General features: G+C 36.0%; 2 protein-coding genes across 2 annotated transcripts; both read right to left on the reverse strand.

Annotated features, from left to right (window-relative positions):
- Positions 1-4,330: 4,330 nt before the first annotated feature.
- On the reverse strand, positions 4,331-8,412 carry si:ch211-171h4.3 (serine/threonine-protein kinase SBK1). The gene is made up of 4 exons (XM_056264146.1): positions 8,289-8,412; positions 6,508-6,652; positions 6,151-6,353; positions 4,331-5,031 (listed from the first exon to the last, which is right to left on the reverse strand). The coding sequence occupies exons 1-4, from the start codon at positions 8,358-8,360 to the stop codon at positions 4,366-4,368; spliced, it is 1,086 nt and encodes a 361-aa protein (XP_056120121.1). The 5' UTR covers positions 8,361-8,412; the 3' UTR covers positions 4,331-4,365.
- A 2,075-nt stretch (positions 8,413-10,487) lies between these two features.
- Positions 10,488-15,771, reverse strand: il11b (interleukin 11b). The gene is made up of 5 exons (XM_056264147.1): positions 15,674-15,771; positions 12,574-12,737; positions 12,366-12,446; positions 11,895-12,047; positions 10,488-10,643 (listed from the first exon to the last, which is right to left on the reverse strand). Exons 1-5 carry the CDS (start codon positions 15,678-15,680, stop codon positions 10,488-10,490), a joined length of 561 nt encoding a protein of 186 aa, XP_056120122.1. The 5' UTR covers positions 15,681-15,771.
- Between the last annotated feature and the right edge of the window lie 513 nt (positions 15,772-16,284).

A 16,284-nucleotide genomic window follows, 5' to 3' on the forward strand; every position in this document is an offset into this window, starting at 1 on the left:
GACTGATCACACCGGTGTGATCGTACGCGTCAAAGGGTAAGGAGGGACACTATTTCTGTAACCTTTTAATGTTTTAATACTATATGTAATAGATTTTGGATCAAAATGGTCAGGGCTTCAGTGTGAATGCACAGATATAGAAACCAAGCGATGAACAAGCGGTCTCTCATCGTGGTAGCGGCTGGTTGGGATACAGTGTTAAGGTCTGTTTTGAAACGTTGCGGGGAAATGTTCTTGGCTGATAAATGGGGAGCATATTTGAGGATCAGCTGTTCACTCGTTGATGCGAGCTTGAATCGGCCCTCATTTAGAAGTCTGAAAGTGTGAGTGACGTGTGAACATTCAGCACCACTCTATCAAAATATCTAAATTGTGATTGTGAACATGATCTCTCTCTCTCTCTCTCACACACACACACACACACACACACACACACACTTGATCTGCCAGTTCTGCTAATGTGAATTAAAGGTGCTTCATGATTAAAGGTGCAATCAAATTGGACAGAGAGAGCTTCACCTTTGAATGATTTTGCACATTCAGATTTGCTGGTGTGTCTTTGGAGGCCTGGTACACGCTAGATCTTCCCTTCCTCAAAATCTGATCAAACACATAGTGCATCAAGGTATCTTGTTCTAGCTCATTTAAAGAACTTGGAATTGCATACAGTACTAGTTATGCCATATCTTTAAATAGCAGAAATAGTGAGAGAGGTATGCTATGTATAAATTCACCCCTTTTCTCATTTCGGGGCGAATGTGATTAACATTTTACGAGACAAAACTACTTTATTAATCCTCAAAAGGAAATTATGGAATGTTCATGATTAAGACTAAAACATACATTTTTACGTACATACACACAACATTTTTCCATATTATCTAATTTCTAAGTACACTCATATTAATCATGGCATAGTGTTACATGTTCCCTGTTTGCTTGGCCTTTTATGTTGTATTTCTCCTGCTTCCATAGCTTTGTAGTCCTCTTGTAGTTTGTTTCCCCTCATTATTTTATCTGTGTCTAGTTAGTCTTGTTGTGTACTGTATATAAGCATTGTTTTCCCTGCCTTCCTTTTCTGTGTATAGTTTAAGTTTTAAAATCAGTTTGATTTTTATTTAAATAATTACATTTTTGAATTGTTCACAAATCTGTTAATTGTGAAAATGAATGTAAGTATCAATATTTAATTAGTTAAAATATAAGAGATGGGTTTGAATAAAACCAATTGAATTTATCAATATATAAACCTGGTTATTGTGTATTTAAAACACATTTGGTTTATTAGTAGGCCTATAAATCTTATTCCTTCTTGTTTCTTTTAAAGGTGCCCTAGAATGTTTTTATTTTATTTTATAATGTTTCCTGGGTTACCCTTATAATGTTAGTATGTTTTTTAGATAAAAAATAATCATAATTTAGAAATAAATGGCATTTTTCCTAGCCTGCTTTTAGCCTCTGATTTGAACACTCTGTTTGAAGGGGCGTGTCTGCTGTGGGATTCAGTGTAACCGCGGCCACTGCTGTGATTGGCTGACATGCTTGCATATGAAATAGCTACGCATTACATGTGAAACTCTCTCCCGAATACTTTTACTACTGCTATTATACGTTTTTACTATAACAGCTATCGAGATTAACGAATCATGAGATGTTTTTAAAGTATTTAGATCTATTCCCATCACATAAAATGTTGCCGTGATGAGCATTGAGCAGATGACCGTGTGTTGATCGCGAGAATGAAGATCTTATCATTGCAAAGCAGTTTCTGCACTCTCTCTGCTTTCACCAATGCAAACACGATGATGTAAATACAGTAAGAGCTTCGTTGTGCAGTAACGTGCGTCATTGATTTCATAACGAGTTTGGCAAGTGTCCAGATAAACTCGCGCTGTGTGGAAAGATTGTTCTTTGATCGCTTTCTGCATATAATTTGTTCACAATTTAAATACGATTATTTTCATCCTACTTAAAGAAACGATGTGAACAGTATTGAACGATTTTGAGAGAAAGATTACCTGTCTGAACTTGAACAATTAATTACACATCAGAAAGTGTTGCTTGGTAGCTCGATCCGAGGCCAGCTCTGTATTGGCCCAAGTTGAGGAAACAGTCGGTGAAATGTTTGGAAATTTCCAGAGAAAATAAAATTAACCCATTGTTTCTTCAGAGGCTCAGATGAAGGAACTAAAAAATACTTTTGTGTTCATGTGTACATCCACACTGAGCAACTGCCATGCTTCGGCTGCGCAGTTCCGCCTGGCATTGAGGGCTGGCATTATGCAAATATTTGGAGGCGTACATATTAATGATCCCGACTATTGCGTCACAGTCGGTATTGTGTGGAGAACCGACCGTTTTTCAGGGGTGTTTTTCATAAACGTGAATTAAATGAGAACGCGAAAACAGTCCAGTTTGAGATTCACTCTATGTCATGTCCATGCAATGAACTCTTGTTATTTGACTATACCAAGGTAAATTCAATTTTGAATTATAGGTCACCTTTAATATGCACCACATTGTTTATTAGTTTAAAACTTTGTGTATATTAATTGCATGGAAAAATTTCCATTGATTTGGATTACAAATACATTATATGCAATTAATATACATAAATACATTATATTCCTTTTAAGTCTACCCATTAAATGTGTTGTCTCATCTAATTTTAATGTTTGGGCGTTCAAGGCCGATAAGTATCAGAAGAAGGGTAGGATATTCCACAACACGGGGTGTAGAAAGAGTGTGGTTGAAGTTCGCAAAATGGTACATGGCTGAAATTTTCTGAGCAAAGAAAATGTACTAATAAAATACTGGTATTCCTGGCATCCTCATGCTATACATGCATAAAGTATTGTAAACGACTATTTTTCTCATGCACTTTTACATGCAAATTAGCATGCAAGATGACACTAGCGTAATTGCACACATAAATGTGTTTGAATGTAGTATATCAAATGAAAGGTCATATAGACAGCGACTGGAATAGTTAGTACTAGAGCTGTTAAATGATCTTCGTGGTCTTCTTCCCTTCATGTAATGAGCTATTTCAGCTGTTAATCTCTTAACAAGGTGACTAAATAACTTCAGATTGAAAGGGCACAATCTGTACATTTTTGATGTCTTAATTTAGTGGCCTAGATTGTATTCATTTAGTATATGGTGCAAATATTTGCAGCTGCATTTATTTATTTATTTTTAATGTGAACAGTCAGGTGGTCTTCATTTGTTTACAGCTGTATATTATTATTATTATTATTATTATTTGATGGTCCGGTTGTAAATAAATCTACCAGAATTTCTGCAAGATGTTTTTAATTCCATGTATTTTGCAAATATATGGAGGTCATATTTACTCTGTAATGTACAATGTTATGTTTTCATGGATCAGTTGAAAGAGTTTGAACTCAAGCCATTGCCAAAGACTTATCTGTTACATGTAACATCACCCTGTTGTGTGTGTATGGCGTGGATGAATGGAGGGGCAGGTTTAAACGCAGAAGTGTGAGACACTTCGGGATAAAGATCTGGAAGATTCTGTGTGTTTGTGCATGCATGTGTATGTGGTTTCAAGTGTGTGTGTGTCTGACAGAGGTGATGATGGCTAAACGAGTTTTATTAATGGTCGGAGGTTTATTTTTAAATCTAGGACACGTAGTGTCTGAGTGCTTGTATGTGTCTGAATGTTATCTGCTGAAATTTGAGAGATACGGTATGCTCCTTCTTACTCTCACAACATAGATGAAGATGACATAATGAGCATAGTTTGTTAAAAGCATAAATATGCTTTTAAGACTGGAGTGAACATTCCAATCTTTATGATTTTAAGCAAACTATATAAGAAGAGTTACAAATACAGTTTAAAATGTTGGTAATAATACATTTCCAGATTTTTTTTTATTGTTGATCAAAGCAAACCATTACGTTTTAATTGCTTTATTTGAATTAATTGGACATTTAAAATGCGTTCCCATCAATTCCATCATGAATCCCAGTCTAGGACATCAAGATCCTCCAGTTTGGAAATCATTCTCATATATTATTTATGTATACATCATAATACTCCTCTATCATCCTTTAAAGTCACCATGAAATTGAAGTTGACGATTAAAGGTTTTTAATGGAATATTGCATTGTTTCTTATAAATGATTTATCCGTGCACATTTTTAAAAGCTCTTGTCAAAAACATTAACTTATAATCCCTGCTCTACAGCATCCTGTCATTTACATGAGGCCACAGCAAATAGCAAACGACAATGAGCTATCGGTCCAATCAATTCCCGATGGACAATATCAAGTCCCAGTCCCACGTACATCCCCCCCCCAGATGACAACAACCTCAGTCCTGTCCATCCTTTGCATCATCAACTGACATCCTTGTCCGATAGCCAGGCTCCTCCCAGGTACCTTCCCACCTCATCTGGCCTGCCACGAAGCCTGGGCTGTGGATAGAGTAGGGACTTAAGAAGACATGTCGCAAGAGGGGTGAATGCTGCAAACTGGGTTGCCACATGGTGGAAGTCCTCAGTTTGATTTGACTCTCTCTCTTGTAATGCTGAACCTTCCCAATTGCTCCACTGTAGATAGCTTTTATATGCTGTGTTGTCTGAAACAGTCTCAGACCACGGAAGGCTCCCCATAAGCATGGCGTAGATTAGAATGCCTAATGCCCAGCTGTCTGTACTGGGATCCACATATACCAACATCCTTTGAGTCTTTCCAGAGTCCCCTTTTGGCTTGTTCCCATTGTCATCCACCTCTGAGTTGCCCAAATTAATCTCCTCCCCCTTCCTTGCAATCTCAGCCTCAGGAGTGCAGTAAGGAGAACTGTACCACACGCATGGTACCCTGGTCCCTGCAGCCTTAACCATGCCAAAATCACCGAGCTTGACCCAACGGCAGACACTGTCACATAGGAAGATGTTTTCCGGTTTGACATCACGATGGACAAAGCCAAGGGAATGAAGGTGAGAGAGGGCACCGCTGATCTGGGAAGCCACTCCCTGGACATGGCTCTCTTCCAGACCAACCTGCAAGAAATCAAGTTACCACTTAAGCCAGGGGTGTCCAATACCTTTCTTTGAGGGCCAATGTCCTGCTCCAAACTGCCCCAACAAACTTACCTGGAAATTTCTAGTAACATTAAAGCAGGGTTGGGCAACTCTGGTCCTCTAGTTTATCTCCAACCATGGTCAAACTCACCTCCCCTTCTAATCCTGCCCTTGATTAGCGTGTTCAGGTGTGTTTGATTTGGGTTGGAGCTAAACTTTACAGGAAAGTGGTTCTCAAGGGCCAGAGTTGCTTACCCCTGCCCTAAAACATTGATTAGCTTGTTCATGTGTGCTTTATAAAGATTGGAGCCAACTGTGCAGGATAGTGGCCCTCCAGGAGATTGGACATGACTTAATCATACTTTAAAGGCTTAATGTAAAATAAACAGCTAGAGCATGCAGCAACCAGCCATTGTAGAACAACTACTGTGCCTGTTATTTACAATACATTTTTATGTTCTTTCTTTGTTCACTCCATCTAAACCAGTGGTTTTGGATGGCTCCTTAATCTAACACAAATTTCATGTCTTGGAGTCTCTACTGATGTGCTGATGAGTTGAATAGGGTGTGATAGGGAGACATCCAAAATTTACAGGCTTGGGAACCACCGATTCAAACCTTAGGTGTATAATCCTGCTTCTGGAGGGCCAATATTCTGCAGAGTTTGGATGCAATTATAATCGAACACACCTGAACCAGCTAATAAAGGTCTTCAGTATTACTTGAAACATCCAGACAAGTGATCTGGGGCCAGTTAGAACTAATCTCTGCAGGACATTGGCCCTCCTAGATCCTTTGGAACTGCCTGGAAGTTTCTGAGAATTCTAAAGACCTTGACTAGCTTGTTCAGGTTAGTTTGATTAGTGTTGGAGTTAAACACTGCAGGAAGGTGGCCTTCCATGGGCTGGATTGTACAACCCTGATCTAAACATTTTATGTGTATTACAACTCAAGAGATGTACCTTTTTGTGGTTCTCGACTGGACTAGTCAGCTGTGCTGTGACATGCAAATAGATGTTTAATTCCTGCATGCAATTCTCATTAATCATATACAATCATCGTTAAGACGTATATAACTGATTTCAAGCTTTTACCAACCTCAGGAACGATGACATCATAGAGGTCGCCGTAGAGGCAAGGTTGCTGGGCGAACACGTAGTGAGTAGGAGTGGAGAAAGCAATGCCCAAGGCTGAGGTAAGTGAGGGGTGGGTGCAAAAGGCCAAAGACAGGTTATATTCCCTCAGAAATGACAGGAGAGATGTGGATTCTCGCAGAAAGAATTTAAGGGCCATTGGGGTTCCTAGATTACATGCAAATTGAGATCTTGTCAAAGGTAAAGGAAGGAAGCAGCATACAGTAGCTAATCAAGCACTCTACCAAGAAATGTGATGTAGTGTTCGTAAGATCAGATGAGAGAAAAACAAACAACATATAATAGGGTTGTCATCACTTACCTTTCTTCTTGTGCACTGCTAACATAACTTTGCCGTATGAACCCTCTCCAAGAAGTTTAATAACTTGGAAGTGATCTGAGGGCTCCAGTGATTCTAGAGACTGAACCGTTAAGTGACACAGCTCATCCAAAAGTCTTGTGGCAGTCTGCAAGAAGCAAAACTAGATGGTCACGGTTGCAGATGGACATGACAAAAATGTAACATCTAATGTAATTTGAGAGGGAATTTGCATGACTAATTTTCCATAAGAGTGTCATTATTAGCTTGCTAAAAGTCTTATTTAATGGCCACGGCATCGTTCCCATACGTTTTTTTCTCTCTACCATTTTGTAGCATGTCAAACAATGTTTCACTAGCTGTCTACAAGGGGACCAAATACCACAAAATGCCATGTTGAAAGTAAATATGATCTAGCTGGATCAGAGATATACTCCCGGGGTCTGTCCTTGCATGCTATTATAAGATCACTACAGCGAAAGGGTGATTTGAGGTTCAGTTCTGAGGATTGTTTATTCTGTCAACACATCTTAACTGTCCTTAAACACTCGTGGTATCAGCTGAGTTTCATAGGATTAAGTGTTCTGTTCAGCAATAGTATTGGTAACCGATCAAATGTCATACATAATTTGAATTTAAGACATTTGAACTGGATGATGTTTTTAGTCTGTGAATGCTTTGGTGTCCCAAAAGCAGATATTTTACACTCTTTAGTAAAGCAGTGGTTCGGGATAATGAAGAAGGGGGGCAGTGTTGCATAAGAGGTAAAAGGTGCACCTGTTGGGCATGAGTTGTGTGAGGACAGACAGCTCACCAAAAGTCATCTTTGGTTAACCCCTCGTCAAGAACAGCAGAATGGGTAGCACATCAAAGTTCTTTAGGATTAGTTGTGAATGTTGTAAATTGTTAAATTACAGTATGTACCGTTTTGGTATGTTGTGATATGTAGCCAGTAATCAGTGTACAATTCAAGACTGAATTTTATAATAAATAAACACGTCTGTAGATAAATATGACTGCAACCCCATTCTACCTAAAACAAGAAAAGTAAAAAGGTCATTGCTACTTTAAATTTCACAAATGTGCTTTGATGTCTCATAATTGCAACTGTTTCTGTAAGTGTGACTGTCTTAGTTGTGACATTATTGCTCACATTGCAGAATATAAAATCACAATCTTTTTTTTTTACTCTTAAGGAAGAACATCACAGGACTAAATTACATATTAAAATTAGTGCTGTTAAATCGATTCAACCCGATTAATCGCAACTAACATAATAGTTTGTGTTTATATACATGTGTGTGTATATATATATATATATGTATATATATATATATGTGTGTGTGTTTGTGTGTATACACATGTATATGCATGTGTGTGTACACATATATAATATATATAAATATAATATACACATATATATTATATAAACTATTATGTTAGATGCGATTAATCGATTTGACAGTACTAATTAATAAAATACAAAACGCTTTAAATTGTAAAAATGTTTCATAATATTTCGGTTTACGGAGACATGGTGAGCACAAGAGACTTCTTTCTCTTACTGACCCTATACTTTTGAATGGTAGTTTGTACTGTACGCTATGTAAATTATGGAGCATGGCTAAAATTCCATAAACCAATTTCTTATTTTAAATTACTGTACATCACAAGCTGTTTGAAAATCTTTAAAAAATATGTGCTTGGGCAATAATCATTGCCTACATAATCATAAGCTTATGCAACAGTTGAATGTACACTTCAAAAGGATTGAAAAGACTTACTGTCATGTTTGCTGTTGTTGAAGACCGAAAGGGAATTTCGAGGTGCTGTTCTCTATTGATCAGCCTGTCCATAAACTCAGGTCACTGAAAGCTGCAGGTCAAATGAGCAACAGCAGGTCAACCAGTCATAAATCAACTTAGAGGTTACTGTCTCTTTTGCCTCTGCAGAGTACTTATTCTGGTTGATAATGGATCCTTCATGTCCTCTGCTTACAGTTCAATAGTCTATCTGTACTCTCCTTCTCCCACCCCTCTCTATCTCTACCCTAGTTCTTTCACATGTGCTCTTGCTGCCGTTACCCCTCCTTTTGGATGTTACAGAGTTATTCACTGACAGTGTGTTCTTTTGGGTTCGTATAACAGGTAATTTGTCATTACTGGCAAAACCCCTAACCTTTTAGTGTTTTCTCTGAGGTCGTTAGGCAGCGCTCTCACATTTAGCAAGCTCATTTTGCGTCTCATGTAGGGCTGGCAATGTAATGTTTAATTTAGTGCGATTAATTAACCAAAAATGGTTATGATGCTGGCAAGCATGATCAATTTCTCTCTCAGGGAGCATAATAAATCCAACAGCTGTGAGAGAGCGCAACGCAAAACGCTTGCATCGCAGATCTCTCTTTCTGCCGGACGTGCCAAGTCCTGACTTTTCAGGGTTTTAAACTCACACACAGTCATGTGACATATCCTTTATCCATATCCTATTCCTTGTTCTGCACCGTTTGGTATTAGTCATCATGACAAAGATTTTGACATTCATGGTTGATTACACTTATTGCTGGCAATTTTTAATCTGTCTGGATGTTGAGCTCAACTATCTGTGAAAATGCTCAGCTAGACAGGGCAGGGGAATTATTTATAAACCTAAGACAAGACGCACAAGTTTTATTTTAGGAACAAACATGAAAATCCAAATATATAAAATATAAATAATTATATACAGAACATCGGAAATAATGCGATGGTTAGATTGTTTTGTTAAAGGTTTAGTTGTTGCTGAAGCAGTTCAGCAAGTTAAAAAAAAAGCACTGCATGTTTGAAGCAAAATATTTTATTGAAAGAAAAATGACAATTAAATAATCAAATAAAATGTATAAATACAAAAATAAATACATAGATATGTATAAAAAAAGTATGAACAATAAAAATAACATCCGGGACTCTCCCAGTTTATCCATCGGACTCAGCTTGCAAAGTCAAATCAAAATGTGAATTCGAGTTCTGAATGATTATCAGATATTAACACAATTTCTTTATCATGTAAACAACACTGTGTATTTGTTCTCCTCTCTACAAATAGTCTGTTGAAATGAAAAAGGCTTTGGCATTGTTCAAGATTTTTTTTCCTCTTTTCAGTGCATCTCTGCTATAGGTTGGCACTTAAGTTACATTTCATTTAGACTAAACATGTAATCGCAGCGAATAAATACAACTTTCAGGTAGTGAGTGCATTTCAAGGTACTGTATTTTCAATATGTTCAAAATAGCATCCATTAGCCCTAAAAAAAACTATGGAAGTTGTTTTGTATTTAATGCCCAGTTTTATCATATGGTGATTTTACCAAGTAGGCTGTGTTACTGGATCAACTTCTGGTCAACATTCCTGTCAAACACAGTCTAACCGTAACCTTAAAAGATAGTTATGTTGTTTAACAAGTATGTTGATTCACTACATCTTTGCAAAATTACTAACTTTCAACAGAAATAATTAAAGGAGTGCAGGTCCTAAACTGCATTTAATAATACTTCACAGTTGTACCACAGTAACGACACCTATTAGTCATTATTACACACCTTATAGCGACACCTATTGGTCATTATTAGCAACTGCCTGCAGCTGATTTTGCATACAAATTTCATTATTAAAACAAGACACTTAATATTTTTAAAGTGCTATTTTTCTCATTCACTCCATGTATAAAAAAATCCTTCATTGTAAACAAAAAAACTAAATTCAATAAATATTAAATACATAACTTATTAATAATATTAAATACATAACTTATTAATAATATTAAAACGACAACACCACACAAAGGAACCGTTAACTGATGGAAGATGACTTCTAAAGGCTGGAACGTTCATTCCATCCCTTCAGACATTAAGGCAAGTCAGACGATGCTACCACGATGCCTGTTGACCTCATCTTGCGTTTACTTGCACCATGGAGATAAGCTGAGGGCTACTGGTGTCAAATGATTGCTATTGTTTCGGTTTCAGGCCTCTCAGTGCTCTAATGTACCAGTTGCAAAAGTAGTACAGTTTGTCGTTGATCTCCACATTGGCCTGGTACAAGTTCCAGGCTGTTTTCAGTGGAGGCAGGGAAGGGTGGACGAGCTCAGAAATGGGCGTCTCAATCTGTAGGAAGGGAGGATATGTTTAACCACCTCCTATTTTCACTTTCGCTTTGTGTCAGCCAGTGTAATTTATGAAATAATCTATTTGTTTCAAGATTTCGATCTCACCTCGCCTCTATCATCACACTGACCTATATATATATATATATATATATATATATATATATATATATATATATATATATATATATATATATATAGACTGTCTGCTTAATATCTGCTAACTCTTTATTGTGATGATTCCCAACAGATATTCTACTGACTATAAGTACATGTCAACTTATTCTACTAACCCTACCAGTCTACTAATACCCTACTAATACTCTGAGAGTTAGTTGACATGTAGGTGCAATGCTACTAGTCATCAGAATATTTAAAGAGGACCAACAAAATAAAGTGTAACCAAATTTAATATATTGCTCATAGATTTCAAAATATTTACGTAAAAATAAATATATATTTTTGATAAGTTTTCATGTATATATAAAATCTATATTTATTGCATTTACCCAAACTTACTTGCTTGAAGTACATTTTGTAATTTAAAAATTTAAACAAATACTACCTTAAGTTGCACTGTTTAGCCTACATCATATTAGCATGTTGAGATATATATATATATATATATATATATAGGTCTTTTTATGTCTGTTTAAATTTAGTTTGTTGGTTTCTTCTGTCTTTGACATCAACCTGCCAAGGGACTACGGATGGAAATTTGCCAATTTGACTAAATCTGGTGCATTTTACATATTATTATGTAAAAAGTAACATGATTTAATATTATTACCATCTTACAATATTTTAAAATAACTTATTCCTGTAATGCAAAGCTGAATTTTCAGCATCATTACTCAGTCTTCAGTGTCACATGATCCTTCAGAAATCATTCTAACATGCTGAAACATTTCTCTTTATCAATGTTGAAAAAAGTTGTCCTGCTTAATAATTTTGTGAAAACAGTGATGCATTTTTATTTTTTGCCGCATTTATTTGAAATAGAATTTTTGTAGCAATCTACTGTCTTTAAAGTCATTTTGATGAATTTAATGTATGTTTGCTGAAAAATGTTTTTCAGAAAAAAGAAATCGTACTGACCCCAAACATTTGAACGGTAGTGTGTGTATATACTATATATGACATCAGTTGGCGTGATCTTACTCTAGCATGTATCTTGCATCTATTTTGACAGAATTTAAGTTATTTAAATATTGTTTGATTTCCTACTGTAGGTGAGCTGCACGATTCTTACATGTGTGAGCACTCTGTCGATGAGTTGGATAAGATGGATATTCTTTGTCTTAGAATAATCAATCCCCAATTCGTCTTGTTCGTGCTGGATCCAGTAAAGATGGAACTTGAAGGATTTAAGACCAGAGTACAGATGTGCTAAGGTACTGCTCACCTGTGGGCCAAAAGGAGACAGATGTTACACACATCTTATTTTTGAAACTAGATATATTCTAAACTAATAATAATCTGTCTATCTATCATTCTGTCTATCCGTCATTCTTTCTTGGCAAACCGTGCTTTAAAATGGCACTTGTCTGAATTTCTTTGGATTTAATTTTCAGTCAGGCCTTTTGGTTGGGAGAAGATAAACGTAATCTTGGGGTTTTCAATGAACAGTTTGGTCTTAATTGCAGATGTTATTCATACAGTCGAAAAGAAAGTCTTCTTGAGAAGACAGAATACGACAGAGGCAGAGATGTTGATGTACTACCTCGAGTGATTTCAGGTCTTCTGTTCTGAAGTCCAGAGAGGGCAGGGATGTGAGCGATTGTTCAAAGTCGTTCAGCTTATTCTGAAAAATGTCAAGCATTTAATCAGACAAGCTAAATGACCCACAACGTGCGTGCATTTTAGTCTGATTTTATTCATTTAAAATGAATTAGAAAATCATTCACATGTATCAGCAAACTGACACTTACCTCTTGCTTTTCTTGAGATACTATGTTGAGTAGCTTACGCATGTCTTGGTAAAGCATTCGCAGATCATTTTTTCCTTGTGGCACAGCGGGACGGGCTGTGACGAAGTCGAAGAGCTCAACAAAAGCCATCAAGACGATGAGGGGAAAGGTGAAGTCAGTTGACACTGTCGGCATAAAAACAAACAGAATTTCATATTTATGTCATTGGAACAGCTGCTCTGAGTCACAAGTGTTTCAATGTGTGTCCTGAACAGCTGTTTTACTCCCTAAAATCTTGTATCTAAGCAGAGAGATTTGCACGGAGAGCTCTTCCTCTTGGTTTGTAATGGTTACACCGGATGGCACAAAAATTTGGAGCACATGAAGATTTCTCCCCACAGGAATTCCCAAGGCCTGTTGGACACACATTTGTAACTGTGGCTGGGTGCGTTGGAATCGGTTTCTCGGAGTGTACAAAATGAAGAGATGTACTATTTGGAAATTTCAAACTGGTAAAACTATTGAATCAGAATAAAGAGAGAAATATATACACATATACACTCAAAAAAATGATATGTTGGCTTTAATTAATTTTATTTCGTCAACAGGTTCCACATAACTAGGTTATGTTAAACAAACATAATTTGTTATGTAACTTCAACATAATTTGTTCATTTAAATTCAACATAATTTGTTCATGTAACTTCAACATCATGGAATTAAGTCATTTTAAGCAACCCTATTAAAGTAGTCTCAAAGTGATTTTTTAAAGGCTTCATGACATGATTCGGGTATTTTTTATATTCATTCATTCATTCATTAATATTTCATTTATTTTAGTAACACATAATAAAATTGTTAGACTATAGCTAGCTATTTGCTAGCAGTAGCACATATTAGCATCTTAAATGCTAAGATTAACATGCTCAGTCAACCAAACAGTTGAAATAATTAAATCAGTCCACAGCCAAACAAAATGCTCCACTCTTCTCCACAATGGTAACCCACTGTAATTTAAATGGTGCTAATAATTCAAATGTAATTGAAGATTAAACACAATTACACACTATCAAGTCTTCCCCTTTTGTCATTTTCTCAAAAAATCATAAAATAACACTTAATTTTAACATTTATTCTCTCTTAATTCAACCATATGCAAAGCATGCTGGGCACTAACAAGCACCGCCCAGTTGTAGTTAATGCAACACAAATCAATCATGTAATCCAACACAAGTGGATTAAGTAAACTTAAATGTTACATATATTTAAGCAGATTGAACACAATCAAATTAAGTTCGGGCAAAATGGCAGTTGGCTCGCACTATACTGCCACCCTCTGGATGTAAGAATTTTTCACTTAACATAAATGGTTTGTGTTTAGGCAACGCATTAGGATTTTGTACTGTTAAGTTGAGACATAATTACGTGGACCTTACTAGAAAAAAAATTTCAAGTCAAAAAACACAATTATTATAAGTAAACTAAATATAAATATATTATGTAAAGAGCACAACCTTCCTAGTTCATTTTTTTGAGTGGTTTTAGCAGCATTTTATGCATTTCTTGACTTTTAAAGGGAAAAATATATATTAGACCTAATGCGGTTCTTTCTTTTAACCGCTAATAATTGGCTAATTCCCGGCCCGTTTGATGTTTCCGCCAGTCTTTAGCCACAGCAAACTCCAATGAGCCATAGCCGAAGTCTGTCTGAAGGTCGTATACTTTCAGCAGATATGTGATAACTGTGTGATTTAACCCTTTGATAAGCATTGGAAGGAAATTAATGGCTATTTACGCAATTAGCATCCTTTGAAAACTTTCTAAATGGGGAAATTGTTAAGGTCAGTGATAACCGCTGCGTGCAACCCCTTCAGATTTGATAGTGGCGATCTCCATCAAAACCGTTGTGAAGTGAAAGATCACACTGACTCAATTGGCACAACAGCTGTTGACTCACTCGCAGACATCCTCTGTCTGCATTAGTGTTGGAATTTTTTTGCTTCACACTGATAGCATCTTTTCGCTTCTGTCAACACAATTTTGAGATAGCATTGCCCTAATATAGCTCAAATGTTCAGTTATGAGCTTGTTACTGATCCGAGTCGATACGCACGCATGTTTTCAAATTGGACGTTATCATGCAAAAGCAATTGTAAGAATGTTTACAGACTCTGATCCCGCTACAGCCTTGAAACAGTGTTATATTTACATTTATTCAAATTTGAATATCTGATTTTTAAAAAAAGTTTTAGTACTTCAAGTTAAACTTATTTCAGTTAGTCTCCAAGGCATCTTTTCTTATTTTCATTTACGTTTTCAATCTAAAATTTATATTTAATTTTAGCTGTATTTCAATTACTGAAAATAATTTAGTTTTAGTCAAAAATAACACTGCCTTAAATATTATTATATTATGAATATTATGAATCTCATTATATTTATATTATTATATAACATTATAATTATATTATAACTATATTTTATTGTAACTATATTGAATTAATATAATTACAGGACAGACCAGATATGAATCAGTGGGTTAAATACCTTCAAAGTTACAAATGGTCAGTCTGATTTGATTAGGAGAAAACAACCTTGACCTTTGACCTCAATGTGACCTTTTATGAGGAATTCAACCACATATTCAGGATTTGGGGAACCAAAGTATTTTAACTAATAATTTACAGTAAACACTGATAAAACTTATTGGTTGACTACTAATCTGAATATTAAGTGTTATGGTTGTTAAATCCCCATAACTATTATGATAAAAATATAAGCAGATTATTTAAAAAAAAACTTTCTCAATAATTAATCATAATTAAAGCATTTCCTTAAGAGTTAAACACAATTTGTTTTACATATTTAAAATAATATAAATGACACAATACCCATCTCTAACATCTACCTATTGTACCTTGAATATACCTTGAGTTTAATGAGCCTTGACCAGGGATTATTTTGGTTCATTCTGAATAGACTTTTCAAAACAAAATACATAGACAGCAAAATCAGCCATTTAGACCCACCCTCTACAGTTTACATATTTTTGCCTTCACTTAAACTCATTCCCATGGCTGTGTTGTAAAGTGGGGGGAGAAAAAATGAAGAAAGAACTTACGTTTCATGATAATCCCAAAAGACCCAAGTAGTAAACACTGTGTACAAACTTGTCTTTATCACTCTACATTGGAACCAGTGAAAGTGTTCTCCTTTATAGTATGGGCCATGACACACACACACTGTGACTCATTCACAAAAAAAAAAGAAAAAAAAAGTCCAGACCTACACACCCCCTCTTACTAGACATATCTTTTTTCTGAAGAACTCAATTGTTTTTGCTATTTCCGACAGCTTGATGTCTCCAGACCCTGATGTTCCTAATTTGGGATTTCTGAATTTGGATTTAGCGCAAACAACCGTGCGTTAAGCATCTCCACTATGTAGAAGACTCTACACTGTGAGTATACTATACTCACTCTATAAGTGACATGCATGTTTTCTTCATATTCATCCCCAAATCTGATAGTCACCAGTTTGTCTTTGATATAGTATATACTGAGACTTGTATCAGATTACAGTTAAACATTGTAAAATGCCGCCGAGGCTTTTTTAGATTAATTAGGTGCAGTTCATGACACAAGTCACAATACACTCACACACTGATCTAGAAGATCTGAAGCCCCCCTCTCCATGTCTCCCCACTGACCATTTCCCCCCACATTCGTCGGC

This window comes from Rhinichthys klamathensis, unplaced genomic scaffold (assembly GCF_029890125.1).
Source record: "Rhinichthys klamathensis goyatoka isolate OS25496 unplaced genomic scaffold, OSU_Roscu_1.1 h1tg000217l_1, whole genome shotgun sequence".
NCBI classification, from domain to species: domain Eukaryota; kingdom Metazoa; phylum Chordata; class Actinopteri; order Cypriniformes; family Leuciscidae; genus Rhinichthys; species Rhinichthys klamathensis.

Bases quoted from the DNA above. Each gene is read 5' to 3' on its own strand.
- si:ch211-171h4.3 (XM_056264146.1), bottom strand. From the start codon at position 8,360: ATGGACAGGCTGATCAATAGAGAACAGCACCTCGAAATTCCCTTTCGG. The intron at 6,653-8,288 runs GTAAGTCTTTTC...TGCTTCTTGCAG, and splicing joins CAACAACAGCAAACATGACA to ACTGCCACAAGACTTTTGGA. The intron at 6,354-6,507 runs GTAAGTGATGAC...CATGTAATCTAG, and splicing joins AGCAGTGCACAAGAAGAAAG to GAACCCCAATGGCCCTTAAA.
- il11b (XM_056264147.1), bottom strand. The intron at 12,447-12,573 runs GTAAGTGTCAGT...GACATTTTTCAG, and splicing joins TATCTCAAGAAAAGCAAGAG to AATAAGCTGAACGACTTTGA. The intron at 10,644-11,894 runs GTAAGAATCGTG...CCCTTCCTACAG, and splicing joins TCGACAGAGTGCTCACACAT to ATTGAGACGCCCATTTCTGA.